The sequence below is a fragment of the Oryctolagus cuniculus genome, chromosome 7 (genome assembly GCF_964237555.1).
Source record: "Oryctolagus cuniculus chromosome 7, mOryCun1.1, whole genome shotgun sequence".
Classification (NCBI taxonomy): Eukaryota; Metazoa; Chordata; class Mammalia; order Lagomorpha; family Leporidae; genus Oryctolagus; species Oryctolagus cuniculus.
Window position 1 is genome coordinate 109085225 of NC_091438.1, and position 27871 is coordinate 109113095.

At 46.7% G+C, this 27871-nt stretch overlaps 1 protein-coding gene across 1 annotated transcript in view; it reads right to left on the minus strand.

The window, feature by feature from the left end:
* Positions 1-4110: 4110 nt before the first annotated feature.
* The window catches only part of PGM1 (phosphoglucomutase 1), a gene marked incomplete at its 5' end in the record, with an annotated part of 56408 nt that continues 32647 nt past the window's right edge, over positions 4111-27871 (minus strand). The window contains 3 exon segments of the mRNA NM_001082316.1: positions 4111-4132; positions 23248-23861; positions 27598-27732. Coding sequence (NP_001075785.1) covers positions 23772-23861; positions 27598-27732 — 225 coding nt within the window. The 3' untranslated portion in view covers positions 4111-4132; positions 23248-23771.

Sequence of the window (27871 nt, forward strand, 5' to 3'; positions counted from 1 at the left end):
TCCCATCTTCTGTCTACCAGACTCCCTTGGTGTCTTGCTACAGCCCCTTCCTCAAGGAAGGAAACCATTTGGTGCCCTCATTTACAGAGGCACTAGAGTGTTCTGCCAGTCACTTTCCTGCTGGCTCTCAGATCCACACACACACACACACACACACACCCCGCTGCACTCAGAGTCTCATAGACCACCCTTGCAAACATTTCTCAGGTGCCTTTGTCCAATGGGAGACACCAGTGGGAAACGAAGGATGGCAGGTGGGGAGAGGGGCTGTGGGTATGGGGGGGTGGTGCGGTTGCCAGCTATGGTTCAGCTCAAATGACTGGAAACTTAACTAAAATGATAGGAGTGAGGAAGCACTGTGGCACAGTGGGTGAAAGTCCCAGCCTGCGGTGCCAGCATCCCATATTGGGACTGGTTTGAGTCCCAGCTGCTCCACTTCTGATCCAGCTCTCTGCTATGGCCTGGGAAAGCAGTGGAGGATGGCCCAAGTGCTAGGAACCCTGTACTCACATGGGAGACCTGGAAGAAGCTCCTGGCTCCTGGCTCCTGGCTCCCGGCTTCAGATTGGCCAAGCTTTCGCTGTTTGCAGCTATTTGGGGAGTGAACTAGCAGATAGGAGATTTCTCTTGGTGTCTCTACTTCTCTGTAGCCCTGCCTTTCAGATAAATAAAATAAATATTTTAAAAAATGATAAGAACTCTGTTCTGAGGCAGCATGTGTGAGACGAAGGTGAGAGCAATAGTTCATTGAGGGGCTGGCACAGTGATAGGGGGTAAGGCCCCTGCCTGCAATGCCAGCATCCTATATGGGTGCCGGTTCAATTCCCGGCTGCTCCACTTCCCATCCAGCTCTCTGCTATGGCCTGGGAAAGCAGTGGAAGATGGCCCAAGTCCTTGGGCCCTTGCACCCATGTGGGAGACCCGGAGGAAGCTCCTGGCTCCTGGATTCAGATCTGCACAGATCCGGCCATTGCAGCCAATTGGGGGGTGAACCAGCGGATGGAAGACCTCTCTCTCTCTCTCTCTCTCTCTCTCTCTCTTCCCTCCTTCTCTCTCTGTGAAACTCTGAGTTTCAAATAAATAAACAAATCTTTAAAGAAATAGTTCACTGAGCTAGGTCTTCTTAATGAGGAATTATCAAAAACTGATAGGTGCGCCAGTATCCTCCTTAAATCCGGCCTTCTATTCTCCACACTGTGTTTATATTTACTTGTGGAATCAGGGCTGCTTGGAAAAAGGAAAAATGGTTCCTTCTTCCCTAGTTTGGTTTTCCAAATATACAAAATTCGCGTTGACATCATTCCAAGGTCGGGTGGCTGGGAGAGGCAATGGGCATACAGGTTAAGCTGCCCACTGGGATGTTCCATTCCATATCAGAGTGCCTGACTCCACTTTTGATTCCAGTCTCCCGCTAGTGCATACCTTGGGAAACAGCAGGTAATGGCTCAAGTATTTGGGTCCCTGTCGCCCACATGGGAGACCTAGATTGAATCCCTGGCTCCTGGCTTCAGCTTGGCCCAATACTGGCTGCTGAGAGCATGTGGGGAGTGAATCGGCAGAGGGGAAACTCTCTCTCTCTCTCTCTCTCTCTCTCTCTCTCTCTCTCATAAATCAACTAAGAAAGAAAGCTTGAAAGACAATAGGTGACTGATGACACACGTCTACTTAGTGAGCCAGCTGCTCTACTGACCTTATTTTGGTTACACTGCAGTCTAGAGTTGGGTTTCTCAGATGTAGGTGCCTTCACATGACTTGGAGGTTTAGTGGGGTCTGGAGTGTGGGCTGAGAGTCCACATTTCTAGTGAGCTCTAGGCAATGTTGTTTTGCTGCTCCAAGCACAGGAGCACCTGGGGTTCCTTGCCTTTTATGTAGCAAGGCTCTAGGGCAGAGTCCTCTAAGAGCGCACTTCCATGGCTGTTCCCAGATGTGCTTTGGAAAACAGACTGGGTCAAAAAATTTGGGGAGACAGTGGGAACCCAAAGTCCATTGAATTTCTCCATTATGAAGGCATCTTAGAACGTCTCACTTGCTCTTATGCCTTATGACTGGGGAGGAACCAATTCTATGTAGTGGTTCCCAAATGTATTTAGTCACAGGATATTTGTCCCCACCTATTTCAAAGGCTATAGTTAAAAAAAATTTTGTTAATTTTATTTAAGAGACAGAGAGAGAGATAGAAAGGCAAACAGACAGAGTACCCCTCTGGTTCACTGCTCAGATACCTAGAATGGCAGGGGCTGGGCAAGGCACAAAGCAGGAACTCAATCAAGGTCCCCACATCAGGGTAACAGAGACCCAACTACTTGAGCAGTCACCTGCTGCCTCCCAGGGCCTGCCCTGGCAGGAAGCTGAAACTAGAAGCCAGAGCTGGGAGTCAAACCCAGGCATTCTGCTAAGCCGAACACCCAATGCAGGGCTAAGGTTTCTTGAAGTACTCCTTGGGCTGTGCTCTTCTGGAACCTAATGCTTACTGGTGGCTCTCAGAGGAAGACTCCAGGAGGATTCTGACAATGAGAAAGAGCAGGACACTGTATCCCTGTCTCCAGAACTGGCTTGGCCCTTTAGGCAAAGACTTGAGTCATAGATTAGTAGCTCCAAAGATGGAAGGAAGTGACTGGTGTAGCGGCTGCAGAAGCACAAGCCAGGGCATGAATCCTTGCTCTACAGCTTACTAACTGTGTGACTTTGAGTCAGTCATCCTCTCTGAGCCTTGGTTTCCTAATCCCCAAAATGGGGACACCAGTACGTACCTATCTGGTAGGGTCACGATGAGGCACAAATGAGTTGAATGCATACAGAGGACTGCGCCCACTGCTCAGTACACAGTAAATGTTCAGTGGAACTCTTATTATTACAATGATGCAAAGATGTCATAACATTTCATGTACACCCCATTTTTTCTCCAGTTTTCTATTTCAGGGGAGAGGGAGGAGATGAGGAAAGAGAAGAGAAAGCGCAAACATCCTGGCTTGGAAGGGAATTTCTGCTTTGAGGCTGACAAGTGTAATTTGTCTTGAGACTCCCAAGCTCTCGGTTGAGCCTTCATATTGGAAAAAAAGAGACGGGGGAGATTAATCTGGGGCCTTCATTACTTACTCCATCTGGCCCGGCTTGGCACGAGCCCTTCCCTCTACGAACCGGCTACTCCTTCAAAGCCTCAGCAGAGTGGTCGCTAATGGGTTCTGACATGGCAGGGATGGGGGCTCACGAAGTCGGAGATAAGAGCCCCAGCCTCAGGGCCAGACGCTTCCGGAGCTACGGCCCAGATGCTCTAACAGAAGGAAGCAGGCTGAAAAGGAGCCAAGGCCATGGCGAACCTGAGAATTCCCAGGAGGGCCTGGGGTCCCATAGAGGGCAGCAGCAGGAGCCCAGGGACTTGGATAATTGATGGAGGTGTGTTCCAATGACCAGGGACACTTTTTAATCTGGCAAAAGCCCGTCGTCACACTGAGGACGGAAGGTGCCTGGGAGGAGTGAGGCAGGTGTTGTTTCCGATATTCGCTGTTAAGAACTTGCTGATGATGCTCTCTCACAGAATTCACCTTGGGCTGATGGCAGCAGGGACAGGAGGATGAGGGGTGGAGGGAAGAGAATCTGCATTTTTTTTGCTAAGCCACCACTCTGTTCCCAGTTTGGTGCCAGGGGCTTCCACGCTGCTGACTCCACACAGCACAAACCTGAGAGGCAGACATTGCCACCCTCTTACTGAGAGCAGGTAAGGTGCTTCTGCTGAGTCATGGTATGAACAGAGACTGTCCACGTGCACACCATGTGGGTAACTGTGTGAGTTTACATTCGCAGTAACCAGCTACATTTGGGAAAGAACTCATGAGTAGTGAGACTTCCACAGCCCCAGGAGGTACCAGCCCTGGGGCCTGAGACTTTTCTCCCAGGACATCTTAAAGCCTAGAGGCTGAGAGGAAGCCTTGAGCCACTTTTGGGAAAGTAGATTTGTCGAGCAGAGGACGGAACCAAATCCATCAATAGTGGGGGGTGGGGGTGGGGTGGGGGTGTTTATCTTGGCTTGGGGACAGTTGCGGAAACAAAGGCACTGCTTCACAGCTGCCTGAACACTCACAGCTCTTTCAAAGAGCCATGGACGTAGCTTCTGTGTCTTGACAGGTCAAGGCCCAGCCCGGTATCTCCCAGGCCTCAGAAAAGGGATTCTGGGAGGGTGGGTGAGTCAGAGACTATGCAACACTGCCATCTCCCGGGAGCCAGGTCCACTCTGGCCTGCTCACACAGAAACCCGGCTCAGACAGCCTGATGAGACGGCTGGTGACACCGTCTGCTTCCCCAGGGAGCCCTCCACACTCACTCTGTGAATCAGGGCTGCCAGTGTTTATTAGTCAACAGAGTCCCTGGAGATCAAACACAAGGGCTTCCAAGCGAAACACTCACTCATGCATGCTTTTTTAATTTGGCAAATATTAACTGGGCACCTATTTTGAGCCAAATACTGTGCTAGGCACCAAGTACCCAGTGAGGATCAGAACAAATGGTCCCTAATTTCAGGGAGCTCACGGTCCAGTGGAGAAGATGGACTATAAACCAAGAATTGTCTCACTGTAAACAAAGAATGTGTTGATTATTCCTGTGATGGACACTTAGGAGGAAAAGCACAAGGGGCTGTAGGAGGGGAGGTTGGGGAGCCCTGGACGAGTCCAGCAGTCTTAGAGATGTCTTGGGAAGGACACAGTCTACAAACGGGCACCTGGACAATGTGTTGGAGTAAGCCAGGAAAGCAATTTAGGAAAACAATATTTGTGAGCAAGAGACAAGAAGGAGCCAAGCACATTTGAACAAGGGAAAGAAATTCTGTACTGATGGATCACTGGAAGAGAGGAGAAGAGCGGTGGGGGTAGGAGTGATTGGTCCAACTTGGGAGTCAAATGCCCACCCATTGGACAAATCACTGTCCACAGGGATGTGGGATGATGATTGGCCAATCCTGGGCTGTGGTCCTACCCCTGTGGCTAGAACGGCAGTGAAGGGAAAAGAAAGGAGGGTCAGGGGCTACTACTGACAGCCCAGGGCCATATAGAATATGGGTGGAGTTTCCTCCAAGGAAAAAGAGAGATGCTTATAGAAGAGAAATGGGAAAGATTGTGGAATACTAAAAAAAAAAAAAAAAAAAAGAGAGAGAGAGAGAGAGAAAACAATAACATAATGAATAGAAAGCTATGAAAAGTCACTGAAAAGTTATGTGAAAATGAAAAACCAGAAATTAAAACAAAACTTTTTTAAAAGTAGGTGATTTTTGGGTCCAGCATTGTGGCACAGTGGGTTAAGCCTAGGCTTGCAACGCTACCATTCCCATACTGGAATGCTAGTTGAGTCCAGGCTGCTCTACTCCCAATCCAGCTTCTGGCTAATGCCCCTGGGGAAGCAGCAGAAGATTGGCCCAAGTATTTGGGCTCCTGCCACCCCCATGGGGGACGTGGGTGGTGTTCTGGGCTCCTGACTTTGGCCTGGCCCAGTCCCAGCTGTTGCAGTCATTTGGGGGATGAATTGGTGATAGAAGATCTCTCTCTCCCTCTCTTTCCCTCTCCCTTGCTCTGTCAGGCATTTTGCAGAGTGAATGAGTGGATGGACCCTATGTCTCTGTCACTCTGTCTTTCAAATAAATTTTTTAAAAATAAACATTTTTTAAAAGATGGTCTTAGAACTTAATTAGTTGAGGTGTTGGTTAAGAAGTCTTTTATAGTTTGGTTCTCAATTGAAATGGTTTTGGGGGCTGGTTCTGTGGGTGCCAGTTTGAGTCCTGGCTGCTCCACTTCCGATCCAGCTCTCTGCTGTGGCCTGGGAAAACAGTGGAGGATGGCCAAGTCCTTGGGCCCCTGCACCCGCATAGGAGAACCGGAAGAAGTTCCTGGCTCCTGGCTTTGGATCGGCTCAGCTCTGGTTGTTGCAGTCATTTGGGGAGTGAACCAGCGGAATGGAAGACCTCGCTCTCTCTCTGGCTCTACCTTTCTCTATAGCTCTTTCAAATAAATTTAAAAAAAATTTTTTAAAGAAATGGTTTTTGAGTAACTTTTTTTAAAAGAAATTCATATTTAGTTATTTGATTTATTTGAAAGGCAGAGGAAGAGAGAAAGAGACAGACAGAGGAGAAGAGGAATCTCCCACCTGCTGGTTCACTCCCCAAATGCCCTCAACAACTGGGCCAGGCCAGGCTGAAGCCATTAGCCTGGAACGCCACCCTGGTCTCCCACACAGGTGGCAGGGACTCGATCACCTGTTGACTTCAGGGTCTGCATTAGAAGGAAACTGGAATCAGGGGTGGAGCCTGGACTGAACCCCAGGCACGCTGCTATGAGACGTGGGCCTCCCCAGCGGCATCTTACCACTCTGACACACGCCCACCCTGAGAAGATCTTTTTAAGAAATCACACTGGCTCTTATAAGGCTGGAATGGAAGTTGCATGAGTAGAAGTACAAAGGACTGAAGCTTCTAGACAACCTGAAATAACTCCCAGTACCCACACATTATCCGGAAATGCTCAACAAACAATAGCAAAGGCCCACTGGAACACACAGTAAAACTTGCACGAGGGCACGCAACGTCCTCGTGGGCCAATGACAAGGAGGAAGCAGGAAGACCGAGGTCCCCCTGCGTAGCTGAACTGCAGCTGCCTTGGAAAGTTCCTTCCCCCTTAGGTAACCGAGAGGCCTGGAGAGACGAGCTCTTGGCCCTGAACGAGACAGGTTTTAGATCTGAGCAGCTCACTGCCCACAGCAAGGTACTTGAAAAAGCTCATGGGAAAATGGAATTATAAATTTATTTTGGTGCAAAAATAATCTTGAAATCCATGCAGAGCTTGTTCATAATATATATTTTCCATGAACTCTTTGAAGACCCCTTATATGGCTGGACACTTAGCAAATGGTGAAATATGGAAAAAAAGAAAACACTCATCACCATGGAGAAATGACAAGGGGTATTTGTGTCTCTGTCTGGGTGCTGGATGGAAAAAAGCCTTTGAAATTTTATACTCATGAGTGTTTTCAGGGGGCTGGGTTAACACTCATCCCACTGGCAGGGTCCTGAAATCCTCTAGCTAATACCTTGAACATGCTGCCAGTCCCATCAGCTCCTGGGGGTACCTGGAAGAAGTCCAGAACTTCTCTATTTTTTTTTTTTTTTATTTTAGAGGCCCCTCCCAACTTAGAGACACGGAGTTCCCGTAGTGGAGCCCCAGGGCTATGCCCAATCCCACACTGGCAAACTCGGACGTCTCTTCTGCCCTGCGAGGACCACTTGGATCTTTGCCTGGCCTCCAGCCTCCCTGGCATTTGTGACCCTCCCAACCTGTTTCTGACCTTCTGTGTCTGTGGCTCCACTTCCAGCCTGTAGCCTGAACAGAGCCAGCCATGGCCCTTAGATTTGCACCCTTGCTCTGGCTTAGACATTCAGCTTCTCTCTCTCTGTCTCCTGTCTCTCTGTATCTTTGTCTCTCTCTCAGCCTAATCTGGCCCTCTGTTTCTGAGGCCTCTGGCTGCCCCAGTCACAAATTCTCTCCACCATGTAAGCTCAGGCTGGCCTTAGGGTCCTCCTTCCTGGAACGACTCCATGTGGGTGAGGTCCCAGCGTGTCCTGGCCCTGCATGCTGCACCCAGACAGAGGAGCAGGGGAATTGGAAGCAGGCTCTGGGCTGGTCTGTGTTCCAGCCTGTGCCATCTCCTGGAGGTGTCAAGGCCTTAAAAAGCCTAGGCTCCCCCTGAGCCCATAGCCCCTGCACCCACCTGCTGCCAGGCCCACATCTGGCAAGAGCTAGCAGTAGGTGTGAAAAGGCTCTCCTGACCTCCACCCACCTGCATGGAGGAGTGCATTCTTTGACCCAGCTCCAGGAACTCAAATTCCTTTGCACACTATGGCCTGTGCTGGTGGGGCTGGTAACGCTGAGTGCTGGCACTGAGTTCTGATGTGGAAACCAAATAGCTATCTGACTTGGGAAAACAGATCCAACACAGCCGTCTTTGTGAGAAGAGCAAAGCCCTGAGTAGGCCAGAAACACCCAGGGAGCTGGCTGGCAGCTGCACTCTGCCCTGCAGTGGGAAGCCGCTTGCCCTCTTGAGAGACAAAGGCAAGGCCTTCATAGCCACTGCCGGGGCCACCTTCTCCACCTTAGGTGCCGACAGGCCAGGGCCAGGACCCTTCCCGGAAGCCCCCCAGGGTGTTGAGGAAGGGCAACAACAAACCCGAAGAGCTCTCACACGGGATCTGCTCTGCCAAGCAGCAGACAGGAAGGCTAGCTCAGGCCCGGGGCTGTGTGTCCTACACAGGTGCCTGCACCCTTCCATTCCTACAGCTCTTGATGTACACAGACCTGATACAGGGCAAGCTCATTGTGGGCTAAAGGACCTTGATTTTTATTTTTCCGTGGCCTCCCACGTGGTGTAATAGTTGGCACATGGTAGGGGCTCAATAAATTGCTACAAGTGCTTTATGGACTTCCATTTTCTCACTGTAGACATAGGCAATTCAACGCCATTGTTTAAGGGCTTTCCACTGCATGCAGTTTAGAAGTGTGATGCTTCAAGTCCATGGCCAGGAATCCAAGTTCTGTCTTCTCCACCTGCTAGCTGGGATGTTCAATAAGTTATTTCACTTCCCTGTGTTTCCTGTCTGGAAAATGGGGACATGACAGTACTGATCTCATGGGAGTGTTAGGAGGGTACAACAAGGCGACCTCTGCAAAGCAATCGGCCCCATGCTAGGCTGACAGTGAGCACTCAGCAAAGTTCAGACTCTCAGTCCCTTTAATGTCTACACACATGGACTCATAACTCATTGTGAATTCAGAGCACCACGAAGACAAAGATTAAAAGAACCATCTCCCTACTGGCGGAGCTCACAGTCAGGGGCCTTGGCTTCGTGCTAACATAGCGCTCTACAGACACAAAAGGCCACAGGGTCTACAATTCCATTAATATAAAGTGGCCAGAACAGGCAGGTCCACTGAGACAGAAAGTAGATTTGTGGCTGCCCGGGACTTGAGGAAGGAGCACAGGGAGTGACTGCTCTTGCGTACGAGGCTTTCTGGGGAGGCAGAGGCAAGGGAGATGTTCTGAAATTGGATAGTGGTGGTAGTTGCATAACCTTGTGGATCCACCACAAACCAATGGAGTGTCCACCTTAAGAGGGTGAATTCTGTGAGTTGTGTCTCAATTTTTAAAGACTCTACAGTCTGCCTGCCTGCCACTGACAGCCACTTGCCCCTGGCCTGCTGCACAGCTTCCCCGTGCCTCAGTTTCCTCACCAGCACAATGAGGATGAGAATAATCATCCCTCGGACCACAGAAGAAAGTAACTCACTCATTGTGTGGACTTTTCCAGTGTGCTTTCCCTCTGCAGTGCCATAAAGCCATGCCAAGTCGCTAAGCAGGGCCTGACGAGAGTCAGCCCCATTTCAAAGCATCTTTGATGAACACTCCATTTGGGCTTTGGGATCCTTCACGGCGCAGGATCTGCAGAAACCCCGGATGCGCTGGGACCGACACCACGCTGTGACTGACGCTCTTGACTTGCAGAGGAGGGCGACCTGGGACGCAACTCTGCTCTCTGGAACATTTGACTCAGAAATTACAGTTTTCAAAAGCAGGCAAGCATACAGGCATCGAACAAGAATCCCTTCTTAAACCAATGGCAACTTAAATTAATATTTCAAAACACATCATTTCCAACTATATTTAATCAATTTTCCTCTACATTTCCTAGAATGTCCCTGGCAGAAGGCAAGCACACTAGGTGTTAGAGCTAATTATTACAGCACAAGAAGTTCCCCGTCAAAAGTGTGGATAAATTACATACGAATGAAATAAGTGTTGAAGACACGTGAAAAAGGAAGGGACAACGTATGGTGGAAAGGAGCTGTAAGTGAGAAAAGCATCTCATATGTTCCTTCTCAGTACTTCCTGATCCAGACAGAGGTAAAATCTGAGAAGTGGTTAGGAGCAAGGACTTGACCTGACCCTGTTTTATCCGGGCCCGGTTACTTACTACCAAGGTGACCTTGAACAAATTACCTAAACTCTCTGCATTTTTCTTTTTCATATAGCAAATGGGAAGGCAAATCATATTGCCTCTATTATTTGAGCACTAAATGAATAATGTTAAGTGTTCGAATTTTAAAATATTCTGATGGCCTAGTGAAATTGGGTCAGAGACAGATTTAAATTGCTTTAAGATAATAAAGAAAAGTGAATTTATTTTTTTTGGCCCATCTGCATTTGTGGATTCACTACACATCTACTGATCCCCTAATGTAGCTCAGGCATTGAACTAGACCCTAGGGTTATAATGCAAGACATCACTCTTCTCCAGAGAGCATCTGTAAGAAGTATTAAGCATTAAGAAAGTATGAAGTGTCATTGCCATCTAGAGGAGCGGTCTGACTCCTGGCTTGGTAAATCAAGGACGTTGCGTTTCTTCAAACTTCTCAGAGAGAGTCTGAACTTTTCTGCGCCAAGCTGTAGGTCCTGGGTTGTGCAGCACTAGCTAGCCAGTGGATTGGGTTCCCTTGAGTCAGGTGCTCACCTCTATTCCAATTAGCTGTGCTTAGGGACTGAGAGCGTGGCTCGTGGTACCAATCATGACCTTGGCCCCTCCTACAGGAGCCAGTTTCCCTTAGAAGGGGAACTGAATGGATGAACACCAGGACTTGGCAGAGGAAAGTGTTCCAACAGAGGGAAGAGCAGGTGCAAAGTCAGGCCGGTGCAGTAAAGTATGGGATACTTGGGAAACTGTGGAGTGCTAGACTGAGATTGGACTGAGCTGGGAAGGGGGGTGGGGGGGCAGGAGCAAGCTGGGAGCCAGGGAGTTTTGTTCCCTTGCTCTGGAAGCCTGGACATTCTTGTAGGGTGGGAGTGAGGACAGCAGAATTCATGATCTGACAGACTCACTGAGGGCCCCTTCTGGGTGAGCACTGGAATGGGAGTCCCTGGTTACTGCTGCCAGAACTCACCCCTCACCAAAAAAAAAAAAAAAAAAAAAAAAAAAGGTATCTTGAAGATAATCTTTAATTTCTTGGAAGTTGTTAAACACATATAAGATAAAATAAAGTCTACCTTGAGTATGGAGACACACAAATATGAAGGCAGAGGTCTTGAATGAGCTGCCGGTCCTTGGGGTGGCCAGCACTTGCCTGGCAGAACACCCGGGACAGGTCTAAGGCAGGGAGACTATGCAGACGCGACAGCCCTTCAGAATCGGCCAACCTGCAAGGGGTGATCTATGGGTTACACTTAGGAACCTGAACTCAGCTTCCATTTTAAATTAGCTTTGACCGCTTCTTTGTAAATGTGTCTCCCATCATCAGTCAAAAACATGATAATCTTGCCAAGAACACCATATGAAAAATTAGATCTAAATAAAATTTTATTTTCCAAAGGAAGCATCTGAGGTCTTGTCTGTAGTTCTAGATTTTACTTGGACTTCAGAGCACAACTGACTTGAGTTCAAATCCCATTTCCACCATTTGCTAATTTTGATCTTAAGCAAGCTATTTAATATATCAGAACTCCATTTCCTCATGTATACAAAAGAACCAATAATAGCCACCTTTTGTATAAAGAGAATTGAAAATGAATCTTGATGTCAATGGAAGGGGAGTGGGAGCGGGAAAGGGGAGGGTGGGTTGCGGGTGGGAGGGAAGTTATGGGGGGGAAGCCATTGTACTCCATAAGCTGTACTTTGGAAATTTATATTCATTAAATAAAAGTTAAAAAAATAAAAAGATAAAAAATAAATAAATCTTTAAAAAAAAACAAAAAAAATAGCCACCTTTTGGTTTGTGATAGAATGAAATGATGCAGTGTAAAGTGAATAAATGCTTCCTGGTACCTAAAAGATGATCAATATACTAGTACCAGTAGTGACTTGCATGACTTGGGAAAAAGAATATGATTTTGAAATGTCATGTTTACTGCAAACTTACCTATTGTCTGTGAAGCTCAAGTGTGAGATATGCGCTGAAGTGCTTGCAAAAGCACTATGGGGGCGGCGCTGTGGCGTAGCGGGTAAAGCCGCTGCCTGAAGTGCTGGCATCCCATATGGCCTGGGAAAGCAGTAGAAGATGATCCAAGTCCTTGGGTCCCTGCACCCATGTGGGAGACCCAGAAGAAGCTCCTGGCTCCTGGCTTCAGATTGGCATAGCTCCAGCCCTTATGGGCATTTAGGGAGTGAGCCAGCAGATGGAAGATCTTTTTCCCTGTCTCTCTCTTTCTCTCTCTCTCTCTCTCTCTCTCTCTCTCTCTCTCTCTAACTCTACCTCTCAAACAAATAAGGTAAAAAGAAAAAAGCATTATGTAAGCTTTAGGAATTGTGCAGCAAGAGGGACTGTCACAGTTCAGGCCCTGAGCGGGCATATGGAAAGAGCCTAAGTATTGAAAAAGCTGGAGTCAACTTTTTAAATTTACTTGTGAATTTTTTAAAAACTGTAAAATTACTTTATCAATATTTTATACTATTTCTAAAGTCAATTATAATTTATCTCATTGAATAGTAACCACTAATTTTCTCCATATTTAGCACACATTTTTCATCAATTTACAGATTGTCTGGTCTATTTAATTAATTAACTATTTTCATTTTATTTGATGAGCAGAGAGACAGACAGGGACATAGAAATGCAGCACACAAGAGAGATCTTCCATCCACAGAGTTCACCTGTAATAACCAAGACAGAGTCAGGTATAGGTCAGAAGCCCCGAACTCCATCACGAGTCTGACACAGCCCCAGGAATCCCACTTGGGTGGCAGAAACCCAGTTACTTGATGCATTACCTGCTACCTCTTGAGTGTACATTAACAGGAAGCTGGATTGGAAGTGGAGTAGGCAGGACTTGAATCAGGCACTCCGATATGGGATGCAGGTGTCCCAAATGATACAGGTGCTCCAAGAACAACTGAATTATTGAGCCAAATTTCTGCCCCATGGTCTATTTTTAAATAGGCTTTTGCACTCAAAAAATATTAAATACTTGTGAAAGTAATAAGGCAGGAATATTTCTCAGAAATGGCAAATAGTTTTTATTCACATCTCCACTGCATTGGATTAATATTTCTTTTTAAAACAGATTTATTTACTTAAAGTCAAAGGAACACACATAGATACACACACACACACACACACACAGACCTTCCATCTTCTGGTTCACTCCCTAGATGGCCATAACAGCCAGGGCTGAGCCAGGAACTTCATCTGGGTCTTCCATATAGGTATCAGGGACTCAAGTACTTGCACTGTCCTCTGCTGTTTTTCCCAGGCCATTAGCAGGGAGCTGGATGGGAAGTGGAGCAGCTGGGACGTGAACCAGTGCCCATATGGGCTGCTGCTATCATTGGCAGTGGCTTTTTCCACTACGCCACAACACCAGCCCTAGTATTTCTTGTCCAGTACATTTTATCGAGATTTCTGGAGTCCTATTGGGCCTTAGTGAAATAGTGCTGCAATTGATTTATTGTCTGTCACGGGCAAAGAAATGTGATAATAACCCAAGTCTATTTCTATATCATTGACAAATGGATGACCGTGGTGAAAATAGTTGAGGGAGGAGCACTAATCTGAGAACTGTAACAGATTCGGTATGATGGGTTGGCTGACAATTTTTCAACTTTACAATGATGCAAAAGTACAACATGTATTTTTTACTTTAATTATAGTATTCAACAAATTACAAGAAATAATCAATTCATGATTATAAAACAGACTGAGTTAGATGAGTAGTTTCCTGCAGATTTTCTAGATCCTTGAGATGAATTGAAAGCTCATCACTCAACATGGATTAAAGGCTTAAATCTAAAACCTGACACCATCAAATTATTAGAGAGCATTGGAGAAACCCTGCAAGATATAGGTACCATCAAAGACTTCTTGGAAAACACCCCAGAAGCACAGGCAGTCAAAGCCAAAATTAACATTTGGGATTGCATCAAATTGAGAAGTTTCTGTACTGCAAAAGAAACAGTCAGGAGAGTGAAGAGACAACCGACAGGATAGGAAAATATATTTGCAAACTATGCAACTGATAAAGGGTTGATAACCAGAATCTACAAAGAAATCAAGAAACTCCACAAGATCAAAACAAACAACCCACTTAAGAGATGGGCCAAGGACCTCAATAGACATTTTTCAAAAGAGGAAATCCAAATGGCCAACAGACACATGAAAAAAATGTTCAAGATCACTAGCAATCAGGGAAATGCAAATCAAAACCACAATGAGGTTTCACCTCACCCCGATGAGAATGGCTCACATTCAGAAATCTACTAACAATAGATGCTGGAGAGGATGTGGGGAAAAAGGGAATGCAAACTGGTTAAGCCACTATGGAAGTCAGTCTGGAGATTCATCAGAAACCTGAATATAACCCTACCATTCAACCCAGCCATACCACTCCTTGGAATTTACCCAAAGGAAATGAAATTGGCAAACAAAAAAGCTGTCTGCACCTTAATGTTTATTGCAGCTCAATTCACAATAGCTAAGACCTGGAACCAACCCAAATGCCCATCAACAGTAGACTGGATAAAGAAATTATGGGACATGTACTCTATAGAATGCTATACAGCAGTCAAAAACAATGAAATCCGGTCATTTGCAACAAAATGGAGGAATCTGGAAAACATTATGCTGAGTGAATTAAGCCAGTCCCAAAGGGACAAATATCATATGTTCTCCCTGATCAGCGACAACTAACCGAGCACCAAAGGGGAAACCTGTTGAAGTGAAATGGACACTATGAGAAACAGTGACTTGATCAGCCCTTGTCCTGACTGTTGAAATACAATGTAATACTTTATCCCTTTTAGTATTTTTTTTGTTCTAGTACTATTGGTTGAACTCTGTAATTAACACACAATTATTCTTATTCTTTAACTTTTCAGTTAAAATTTAAAGTTAAAAGTTTAAAAAAGAGAGGGAGGAGATGTACAATTTGGGACATGCTCAATCGGACTTGCCCCAAATGGTGGAGTTAGAAACGTGCCAGGGGATTCCAATACAATCTCATCAAGGTTGCATGTACCAATGACATCTTACCAGTCCAAGTGATCAATTTCTATTCACAATTGATCACACTGATAGGTCTAAGAGTCAAGGGATCACACAAACAAGACTAGTGTCTGCTTATACTAACTGATAGAATCAAAAAGGGAGAGAACGATCCATCATGGGAAGCGGGATACACAGCAGAGTCATAGAATGGCAGATGTCCTAAATAGCACTCTGGCCTCAGAATCAGCCCTTAAGGCATTCAGATCTGGCTGAAGAGCCCATGAGAGTATTTTAGGCATGGAAAGCCAAGACACTCTGGAAAAAAAAAAAAAAAAAAAAAAAGGACCTAAATGAAAGATCTCTGCGAGTGAGATCCTAGTGGAAAGAACGGGCCATCAAAGAAGAGGTACTTTTCTCTGAAGGGAGAAGAGAACTTCCACTTTGACTATGACCTTGTCGGAATAAGATCGAAGTCGGCGAACTCAAAAGGCTTCCATAGCCTTGGCAACTCATGACAAGAGCCTAGGGAGATTACTGACGCCATAAACAAGAGTGTCAAATTGTTAAGTCAACAACAGGAGTCACTGTGTACTTACTTCTCATGTGGGATCTGTCCTTAATGTGTTGTCCAATATGAAGTAATGCTATAACTAGTACTGAAACAGTATTTTACACTTTGTGTTTCTGTGTGGGTGTGTTGCTCCTCCGTGGGCTTGCGGGAGAACGACACCAGACGCTGTATTCTTTCCCCGGTCCTTCCTGGATTTGCTGCCGCTCCCCCACCTCCGCGGAGGAGCGGCACCAACGAGCTCTCCGACCGATTCTCTCATGGGGCCCCGCATGTTGTCTCTCTCCCCCTTTTATAGTCCTCTCCCACCAATCCGTGCTCTGCTGCCCGCGCGCTGAGCACGCCGCCTTCCTCCAATCAGAGGTTGGATCAGGAATCAGCCAATTGACGAAGCAGCTGTGCAAGATTTGTTTACTCCCTCTCAGCGCCACATGGTGGGAGATCAGACGCATAGAGCTAGTTTCAGTCCACAGTCTCAGCACCTATCTGTCTCCCGGGCGCCCCGCCATGTTGCAGGAGACGGACCCTGTTCCCCACATGAGTGCAAACTGATGAAATCTTTACTTAATATTTACTGAATCGATCTTCTGTATATAAAGATAATTGAAAATTAATCTTGATGTGAACGGAATGGGAGAGGGAGCTGGAGATGGGAGGGGTGCAAGTGGGAGGGAAATTATGGGGAGGGGGAAGCCAATGTAATCCATAAACTGTACTTTGGAAATTTATATTTACTAAATAAAAAAAAAAAGATGAGTAGTTTCCAACATAGGCTAATGTAAGTGTTCTGAGCAAGCTTAAGGTAGACTAGGCTAAGCTATGATGATTAGTAGTTGTATGAAATGCATCTTTGATTTGTGATATTTTCAATTTACAATGAGTTTCTCCATTACTTTACTGGTTCGTAAACCCTTCCTAAGCTGAGGAGTGTATGTACTTTCCAGAGATGACCACAGTATCTCCCACATCCCACATACCTCCACAATGTGTCCTTGGGACTCCTCCACCAAGAAGTGGAGTGCAGCCCCCCCACCCCCGCCCGAAGCTGGGCTGGCCTCAGTAAGCTGGTTGTAACTGACTAGAGATGGCCAAAGTGATGATGCAGGATTTCCAGACGTAGGTAGGAAAGGAGGACACAGCTTGCATCTAGCTGTCTTGGGAAGCTTGCTCTTGGAAGCCAGCACCATGCTGTGAGAAACCCAGGCTACTTGGAGAGCTCACGTGTAGGTATGACATTTGACAGTCTGTGCAGAACCCAGACATGGAGTCATCCCAGCCATGAGCGTGAGAGCGCATCCAGACCACCCCAGCCCCAGCCATCTGAGTCATTGCCAGGTGAGGCTCCAGACGTCGCACAGCAGACAAGCTATCTCCACTGCCCTGATTTCCTGACCCACGGAACCTGTGAGCATGAGAAAACCAGGCAAATATTTGCCACCACTAGATTTGGGAATGCTTTGCCAGATAGCAATGGTTAACCAGAAAAAGAAAAAAATATCCCAAGGGTGGATGGAGGTGGTGTGTGTGCTTCATCGTGATTGTGGGACCCTGCAGAGGCCACATCAGTTCTCACAGTTTCCATTTCTTTGTCTTGGATAATAACAGCCCTCCTATCATGGTGTAAAAATGAAGTCAGAAACCAGTGGAGACAGAACGTTTCCAAAACAACAGTCCCCACGAAGCAGCTGCTGTAGATTGCACAATTCGCCCGTCTGCCTGTGGGGAGCAGCACTCCATGTGTCGCAGAAAGCGTGCTTTCTAGAAAACAGGTATCAGCCCCCAGCCACAAGTCCAACCTCATGTTTTTCACATTTGGTGAAAGACAAACAAAAGGCCTCAAAAGTTCCCAGAGAGCAGACAGACAGACATGAGGCATGGTCCTGTCGATGGTGACCTCACTTCTTATGCAGCAGGACACCAATTTGTGAGCATGGTTTTTATTCCAGTAGCAGAAAGCAAGGTCCCCTCAGCCTTCCAGAAGTGCACGCTGCGTGCCTGCCGGGGCAGGCCCAGGGCCAGGGCAGCCACCTTACTCCAAATGGGCTCCTTTCTGTGAATCTGCTCAGGGGAGCTCCAGGGCTTGGGTCCTGCTTTGTTGATTCTACTCCAAAAGAAAAGTGAACACATTCTGTATTCAACGGAACTCTGCCCACACTGTACCCTCTCCCAGTTAGTTTTTGTAGCAGGGGGAGATAAAATGCTCTCTAACATCTAAATTTTTATTCCAAGTGATCATGATACGTAGCTCCCATCTGTGGCTAGTATCCCCCCCTCTCCCTTGGGTGACCTCACCATCAATCTCTACAGCTTTATGAAAGAGTTCTTGGTCAGCCAGGCCCTAGGTGTGAAAGTTGGCCAAGTCACTTGTCACCTGTAAAATTAAGATAATCCTACCTCATAGGTCAGGAAGGTCATAGCATAATGAAACACTCTGCATGCAAATAGTAGGTTTCATTCACTCATTCCAAAAGTATTTAATGAGGTTTTTGCCATGTGCCAGACACAAGCCTAGGTCCTGGATAAACACTGGTGAGAAAGGCAGCCCCTGGTCTCCAGCACTGCCTGGTGCAGTAGGAGAAACAGAAGGTACACAGGTGATTAACCTAGAGTGTGATAAAGGCCACGCAAGAGGGAACCCAGGTGCGTTAGGAACACTATGAAAAGCTCCCAAACCAGACACTGGAGGCTCAGAAAAAGCTTCTTGGAGGAAATGAGGTCTAGGTTGAGTCCCAAGGAACTAGTAGGAGCTGCAGGAATATGGGGGTGGGCGGGGAGAGAAAGGAGATTCAGGCAGAGACAACAGGTGCAAGGGCCTCGAGACAAGAGCCTGTTAATCCCAGGGAACTGCAGGTGGTCCTACTTGGCTGAAGCATGGGATGCAAGGCAGGAAGTGGAAGGAGACAAGCTGGTGGGATGAGTGACAGGAAGTGGAGGGAGACAAGCTGATGGGATGAGTGACAGGAAGTGGAGGGGGAGAAGCTGATGAGGTGACAGGCAGGTCACGGGGGCCTTGCAGGCTACACAGAGGACTTTGGACTTGCACGGACTTAGCCAGTGATACGGAGAGTGGATCAGAGGGCACCGGTGAAGGCTGGAAGGCAGGGACTCCAGCACAAAGGCTGTCATTGCTTTTGGATCCAACCACATTCCCTCCACTGCGGTGTCTCTTACCCACAGGGCAATTGGTTTTCTGGAGGATTCTTAGGCAGCAAGGCCCGCTTTATTTTTCTTAAGATATATTTATTTATTTGAGAGGCAGAATTACAGAGGAAGGGAGAGAGACACAGAGAGAGAGAGGTATTCCACCCACTGGTTCACTCCTCAAAGGGCTGCAATGGCCAGAGCTGGGCCGATCTGAAGCCAGGAGCCAGAAGCTTCCTTCGGTCTCCCATGTGGGTGCAGGGGCCCAAGCACTTGGGTCATCTTCCATTGCTTTCCCAGGCCATTAGCAGGGGGCTGGATTGGAAGTGGAGCAGCTGAGACTCAAACCAGTGCCCATGTGGGATGCCAGCACCGCAGGCACAGGATTAACCTTCTACACCACAGCGTCGGCCCCAGGACCAGCTTCTTTCTAATGAATCAACATCAAATGCTGCAGACAGCACCATGGGTGAGCTTTGAGGAAGTGAAAGCTGAGGGACTCAGTTTTCAAAGCCTAGCTTTGAAGGGCCCAGGGAATGACACCCCCAGCGCTGCAGAGAAGTTGGCCTCTGCTTTCCCTGGAAGCCTGGCTGTTTTCTGGGCCCAGGGAACATCCCAGAACAGGAAATGGCTTCTCAGACATGAGAGCTGAATGTCAAGGCGGAGGAGAAAGTGAAGTTCCAGACAGTTCCACCCTGATGTTCATGCCACACCCCAGTGAAAACATGCCTGACTCACAGACCACATCAGCCCCGGGACGCAGGGAAGCCAGGCCGTGTGCTGCTGCCCAGCCTCTCAGAGTTCTGTCTCCCACACCCACAGTGGGCACACGTGCTGGGGTAGCTCTCTGGCATCCATAGAGGGAGGAAGGGTAGCCCCTACCCATGCCCACCTCCATTCTCCATGACTCCAGCCACCTCCCTCTTCCTCCCCTGAGCTTTTAGCTCCAAGCTGCAGCTGAGTGGGGTGAGGGAAAGCAGCTGATTACGATCAGGGACAAAGAGGAAATATTTGAAGCCATTCCAGGGGCCACAGAACTGGGAGTGTCTGCAGCTGATTCAACAGACGTGGAGGAAGAAAAGAGTCAAGAAAGTGAACAGATTTAGGATCAAAATCCCAATGCGACCACATGGACCTGAGCACCTGGGGCAGATTCTCTCTGCTGAGTTTCAGTTGCCTTGACTCTAAAATGGGAACAGTGTCTCATTTGAAGGCTGCTGGAGAGCATCTTGCCCAACATCTGAACTAGAACAGGAGCTCGTGAAATATGGATTCTTTTTTTTTTTTTTTTTTGACAGGCAGAGTGGACAGTGAGAGAGAGAGACAGAGAGAAAGGTCTTCCTTTGCCGTTGGTTCACCCTCCAATGGCCGCTGCGGCCGGCGCACTGCGGCCAGCACACCGCGCTGATCCGATGGCAGGAGCCAGGAGCCAGGTGCTTCTCCTGGTCTCCCATGGGGTGCAGGGCCCACGCACCTGGGCCATCCTCCACTGCACTTCCTGGCCACAGCAGAGAGCTGGCCTGGAAGAGGGGCAACCGGAACAGAATCCGGTGCCCCGACCGGGACTAGAACCCGGTGTGCCGGCGCCGCAAGGTGGAGGATTAGCCTAGTGAGCCGCAGCGCCGGCTGAAATATGGATTCTAACAGCAAGTACTGCCCACACACCTCATAACATACATGCTATAGTCTTTTATTTGTGCTAGACGTGATTCCCAGCTCATCTTGCAGGCAGCTTGAGGGCACCAACTCTGTATTACACAACCTTTCCTCCCCATGCATCTCACAATGTGGGCCTATGCCTATTTTCTGGCTGGTTGATGCACTCAGGTATCAAAATCCCTGAGAGAACGATTGTACCAAACCAAGAGTCTTTGGCATCCAAGATACACAGGATTCCCCTTTAATAAGAAGATGAAGGGCATCTGCACATCTTTCTTCCACTAGTTAGAGGTAGCTTAGAAGTAGTCCATCAGTAGGAGACAGAACGGGAAGTAGTGGTGAACCCCGGAGGGCTGGAGCTACAGTGTCAGGGAGGACCTACTGCTTGCCAGTGGTGTCTGTCACCTCGGGTGAGTAATTGGACCTCATCTGTAAAGTGGGCAGTGCTACCTCAGAGAGTGCTGGGAGCACTTACAGAGTGTCAGGCATGGGGTTCATGTTCCAAATGAAATCTTCATCATGGTCAGCTCAGTTCCATTTGCCGGGTAGGAGTCTCTTATTGACCGGCAACATGGAAATCTCACTCTAGGTAGAGATCCTGCCACCTGTAATGGGGAGTCCACACTGAGTGGCTAAGGGGAGCTACAGGGCTGAGCTGCCTTTTTGCCATATGACAAGTGACTTTGTGGAAGTGCCTTGAAAACTATAAAATGTATTACAAATATCAGCACTATAGCTTTGGGTTTATCCTATACAATCGAGAAGCAAAATTGTAAACACAATCCCAGTTCCTACTTTGACAACTTACCATGAACTAGATGCTCACTGCTTTCTACAGCCATACTCACTCACTGTTCTCAATGACTCTGTAAAGTTACAAGTATTTTTATCCTTGTTTTATTTATTTATGGAGATCTTATTGGCTTTATTTACAGTTCTACAGTTGAGCAACATTCAAGTCCATAAAGCAGAATAAGTGTTCCTAATCTCCATTTTATTTGAAAGGCAGTTACACACATACACACACACACACACGAGACAGAGATCAAGATCTTCTATCTGCTACTTCTTTCTCCAAATGGGCGAAACTGCCAGGGCTGGGACAGGCCAAAACCAGGAGCCAGGGACTCCATCTGAGTCTACCATGTGGGTGGCAGGAACCCAAGTACTTGGACCATCATCTGCTGTTTCCCACCTGCATTAGCAGGAAGGTAGATTGGAAGCACAGGCAACACGGTGTCCCAGGGACTCTGATATGGGATGCAGCTGTCCCAAGCAGTGGTGACCTGCTACACCATGATGTCTGTACCTCCGCACCCCCATTCTGAATATGAGGGGAGTACTATTCAGAGACTCACGGTCCCACACAGCATTCAAATTTGTGTTGGTTGGTTATCAGGTCTATGCTTCAAAAATTTTATTGATTGATTGATTTTCATCTTATATAAAAGGCAGAGAAAACAACAGACAGACAAAGATAGAGCTTCCATCTGCTGGCTCACTTTTCCAATTCCCACAACAGCCAGGAGTAGGCCAGGTTACTGGCAGGAAGTCGAGTACTTGAGCTGTCATCTGCCACCTCCCAGGATGCATGTTAGCAGGAAGTTGGATCACAAATGGAGAGGCAGGGGGCGAGGGCTGTGGCTCAGCAGATTAAAACTGCAGCCTGCAGTGCCAACATTCCATATGTGCACTGGTTCGAGTCACGGCTATTCCACTTCCAATTCAGCTCTCTGCTAATGTGCTGGGAATTGGGAAAGCAGTAAAAATGGCCCAAGTGCTTGGGTCCCTGCCATGTACGTGGGAGACCCAGAAGCTCCTGGCTCCTAGCTTCAGCCTGGCTTAGCCCTGGCTGTTGCAGCCATTTGGGGAATGAACCAACAGATGTAACTCTGTCTTTCAAACAAATAAATAAATCTTTAAAAAAAAAAGAAGAAGAAAAAAAGAAAAGAAATGGAGGAGCTGGAGCCAGTGTTGTGGTACAGCAGGTTAAGTCATTGCCAATCATTGCCAACAATGTTGGCATCCCATAAAGGTGTCAGTTCTAGTCCCAGCTGCTCCACTTCTGATCTAGCTCTCTGCTAATGTACTCAGAAAGCAGCAGAAGATGGCCCAAGTGCTTGGGCTCCTGCACCCATGTTGGAGAACCAGATGCAGCTCCTAGCTCCTGACTTCAGCCTGGCCCAGCCCCAGCTGTTGTGGCCATTTGGGGAGTGAACCAAAAGATGGAAGATCTCTCTCCCTTTTTCTCTGTAACACTGCCTTTCATATAAATAAAATAAATCTTTAAAAAAAGAAAGGAAGAAATGAAGGAGCTGGAACCGAAACCCAGACACTCTGATACAGGATGTGGGCATCCTAAGTGGCGTCTTCATGTGTTCTCAAGTCTATGCTTTTAACTACTGTGTTATATGTATGGACTGACTATGGATGTTCTAAGATGCATAAGATGCCAGTGAGCTCAAGATTTCCAGCCAAATGCTAGTAATTCTCTTAGATTCTGGGAGTTCTGCCTCTTCCCTTCAACAGGCATCATGGCATCCCAGCTTTACCGTTTAAATCTCCTGAAAGCCATCTTCCTTTCCCTCATTCCAAGTCAACCATTTCAAGCTTAATTTGTCTACCTTTGAAAGAGTGTGGGCTCAGCTAACCCTGGTAGGATTTAAAATTCCAGTTTGTGAGTGTAATGTTTTGCAACCTAGCACAGAGATCATTTTGTTTTCTGGCTAGGACGTTAAAACAAAACATACTAATCTCCTCCTCCTCCCCAAAAAGAAATCTTTTTGAAATCAAACCAGCACTTTGTAGTTTAGGAGTAAAAAAAAAAAAAAAAAAAAAAAAGACAGCAAGCAACAGCAACTTATTTTGCTTTAATAGCCCAAAATAATTGTGTAGCGGGACCATGTTGCAAAACAAGGCAGAAATCTAGACGAGTACGTCTCACTCTGAGGAAAAACTGATTGGAGAGAAGGCACCAGAAGTTGCACTTTGTTGGGTAAAATGTAAACAGTAAATGGGGGAACGATTCCCGAAGGGGAAAGCAACTGGCACTGGCACTGCACTGGCATAGCCCCAGGATGGAAAGGGGCCTCTCGTGGATGCCCACCCTCCTCCTTCCACAGCAGTGTAATGGTACCTGAGGCTAGGAGGCAAGCACCCACCCAGGGGCAGTGCAGGAGGGCAGGATCAGGGACTGACGTTAGCAGAAACCTCGGGGCCCCTCCCTCCTTCCCACGTGGCTCCCAAGGGCCTCTCAACCAGCAGTGCCTCACGAACGCGCTGTTTGGCAACAGTTAGTGTAAAGATCAAATCCCAGAAAGTCGGGGCCTATCCACTTTGTTTCCGTCCATGCTCTTCAATCAGATGACTTGGGGCGGAGGGACGTACATCATCTGGTCTGTGTTCTTAGGTGATGACGGTGGGTGCAGTGCGTCCTGTCCTTTCTTGGAGTTGGGACACCTTCAGAGCAATGGAAATGAGGGGAGCCAACATGACCTGAGGGAGACACAAAGAGAAAAGCCTCTTCTATCACTTCCTCTACAAACACGGATCCATAGCTCCAGCCCTAACTTCACCTGTGAGCTCTAAACCCATATGTCGCATGCCTGTTCCCATGTCTCCAAGCTAAAACTAAATACATGTCCTTCCTCTCCAACTCCAGGGAACCCACACCGCTGTCTGTTATATGGAATGAACAGCTACCAATCAACTCGATACCTTCCTCTCCAACTCCCCTTGTCCAATCCATCAGCAGGCCCGAGTGACATTTACCACCTCTTGATGTCCATGGGTCAGAAAAACTTATCTTTCATTGATTCTTTGTACCTACCTTATAGCAAGCATTTATCTTGAAGACAAACACAATTTCCTCCCTTCTGCCCTCTTGTGTTAATATTCAAAGTGTCTAGGAAGCAGACTTCACTGCCTTTGGTTTAAGTTTTAGGGATGCCAGCAACACAACAGGGATCTGGCAATGATTAAAACTGGAGTCTGGCCCCTAGGAAACATGTACAAGGCAAGCATTCTCTCACCTCCCCCTTTCCATAATGAAAGCTATTATGCTTGGGGCCGGAGGCATGGTGTAGTAGGTTAATCCTCTGCCTGAGGCACCAGCATCCCATATGGGCACTGGTTCTAGTCTCGGCTGCTCCTCTTCCAATCCAGCTCTCTGCTATGGCCTGGGAAAGCATTGGAAAATGGCCGAAGTCCTTGGGACCCTGCACCTGCGTGGGAGACCAGGAAGAAGCTCCTGGTTCCTGGCTTTGGATTGGCACAGCTCCGGACATTGTGGCCATTTGGGGAGTGAACCACTGGAAGGAAGACCTTTCTCTCTGTCTCTCCTTCTCACTGTCTTTAACTCTACCTCTCAAATAAATAAATAAAATATTAAAAAAGAGAAAGCTACCATGCCACTTACAGAGGGTGTCTTGCCAATTTCATAGACACAGGAAGTAGACTGGAGTTACCAGAGAATGGGGGGAGGAGAAATGGGGAAGCGTTGTTTAGTGGTGCAGGGTTTGTTTTATAAAATTAAAGTCTACTCAACCATACACTTAAGTTAAGATAGTAAATATTATGGTTCTTACCATAATTTTTCAAAAAAAATTAGACTAAAAAATGAACTGTAAGAGCGGCTCTTTCTCAAAAGTTTATCCTATTGCCAGCCTTAGGGTTTATGCACTTTAAAAGATTTATTTATTTACTTGTTTATTTATTTGAAAGGCAGAATTATATAAGGAGAGGAGAAGACAGAGGTATAGAGATATACATATAGATAGATAGATAGATAGATAGATCAATCTTCCATCCATTGCTTCATTCTCCAAATGGTCACAATGGCCAGGCCAGATCCAGGCTGAAGCCAGGAGCCCAGAACTCCACCTAAGTCTCCCACAGGGGTAGCAGGAGCACAAGTACTTGGGCCAACTTCCGCTGCTTTCCCAGGTACACTGGTAGGGAGCTGGATCAGAAGTGGAGCAGTCAGCCAGAACTCAAACCTGCGCTCTGACGTGCGATACCAGTGGTATGAGAGAGGCTCAATCTGCTACACTACAACACCAGCCCCACAAGCATTTTTCATTCATTGTCTCCTTAAATCCCTACAACTCTACGACTTAGGCATCAGTCTGCCACTTTATAGACAAGGAAACCATGACACACAAAATTGAAAGGATTTGTCCAAGGATACACAGTTAATAAGTGGCAGCAACCAAATTTAAAACAAGATGTCTCTAACTCTGAAACCTATGCTCAAAACCATTATGCCAGGGGTTTCCAAATGAGTTTTATAGGAATTTTGTTAGAGTTAGAACAAAAAGGCTTTGTGGGAAACTATGCATGACAAATGCTGTTGGTTTTAATTTTAAAATAGTTGCTTGTATTTAAGGTATACAACATGATGTGTTGATTATATACATACATATATAGAGAACCAATTATTATAGTCAAACTAATTAACATATCAGTCTCTTCACCTATTTACATTTTTTGCTGTGATGTTGGTAGTGAGGACACTTAAGATCTACTGCCTTAGTAAATTTCAGATATACAATACAGTATAATTCATTACAGTTCCCATGTTATACATTTGATATCTGGATCTCATTTGTCCTACTTAATTGAAATTTCATACCCTTGGACCAAACTCTCCCCATTTCCCCCAGCCCTGCACCATATAACTAACCCTCTCCTCTCTGTGTCTATGAATCCAACTGTTTTTAGAAGCCACATGTAAGTGAGATCATGCAGTATTTGTCTTTTTGTGTCTAGCTTATTTCACTTAACAAAATTTTCTCCAGGCTCACCCATGTTGTGGCACTTGACAGGATTTCCTTATTTTTTTAAGATGGAATAATTTTTCATTGTGATACACACACACACACACGTACACACAAATATCAAACAACTATTTCCCATTCTTCTGTCAGTAGACACTTAGGTTGGTTCTATATCATGGAATAATGCAGCAATAAACTTGGGAGTGCAGACATCTCTTTGAGATACTGATGTCAGTTCCTTTGGATATATACAGGTAATTCAAAAAGTTCATACTAGAGTGAAACTAAAAGATACACCTATTACGGTGCAAAAAATTTTTAAACCCACACATTTCCATAACACACATTTTCCATGAACTTCTTTGAGATTACTCATATATCCAGAAGAGGTAGGCTGGATCATATAGTACTTCTATTTTTAATTTTTTGAGAAACTTCCATACTGTTTTCCAAAATAGCTGTACCAGTTTACATTCTCACTAACAGCATGCAAGGATCTTCACATTTTCCTCAATGGTTGTTATTTTTGATTTTTTGGTAACAGCCATCACCATTGGGTGGTATCTCAATTTGTTTTTGGTTTGCATTTCCCGGATTATTAGAGATACTGACCACCTTCCTCATATACCTGGTGGCCATTTGTATGTCTTCTTTGGAAAGATGCTTGTTCAGGCCTTTAACAAACATTCTCTGAAGAGGCGTCTTTACTGGAAGTCTCCTCAGAGCCTTTAAGGTGCAGTGCTGTGAATCGCCAAGAAGTGGCCGTGCACTGGAACACCTCCTACGCTGTTTTTGGCCATGGAGCTCTGGCTAGGGAGCATCACTTGGGGAAACTCCCCTGTGCATCACTGCCTTCCCTCGGGTTCCCCATTTTGGCGGCTGTCCCACCCTTCGCTCCGGGACCTGGCCTCACTCTGATATATTTATGGAGAATCTTTGGGTGTAGCCTCAAGTCCACAGACTTTTCCATGAATATGCATGAAACTGCGTCTCTCTGTCCCTGCCAAGTTTAGAATCAGTGTGTGTTCTGCCACAGCAAGTGATCAGACTAAGCCAAGTGATGAATGATTGATGGCGGATCAGACAGCAGATGAGGGGCTGATGAGTTATCCTGAACCTGCCAGGTACCAGGCATGCAAATGTGTTAGCTCTTCCTGAAGGTTTCTGTTCTCAGTTTCCTTACTGTGGAGTAAGGAGAATAGAGTCTACCTCATTTAAGAATGAAATGAGCTAATTCATGAATGGGCTCACAATAGTAAATGCTCAGATGGTTGTTAATTCTGATTGTTGTTATCTATCACTGCTGCCAGGCCCTACTGAGAGAGACATGGAGGACAGCAAGCGTAGCTCATATCCTGCGGGTCCTTTGAGAAATCAGTGATGGTAACTCAGTAGAAGCCCTACCCTTCTCTTTGAGAGAACAAACTGATCAGGGGAGAGGGCCTGGGCATTACCTGGGGGTCCTGGTTGATCTTGGCATTGTCCTTCTCATAGCTATCAATGTACAGCCGGATGGTGGCTCCCGCACTCCCGGTACCGCTCAGTCGGAAGATGATGCGAGAACCATCTGCAAAAATGAGCCGCAAGCCCTGGAAAAGATAAACGGAGATTTCTTTCCCCTCACATCAGATGGGAGGTTGAAGACCGGCAAATTAAGAGGCATCTATCTGAAGACCTAATTTCACCCATATTGACCAACTGGAGGCTTAGATCCTTGATGAATGACAA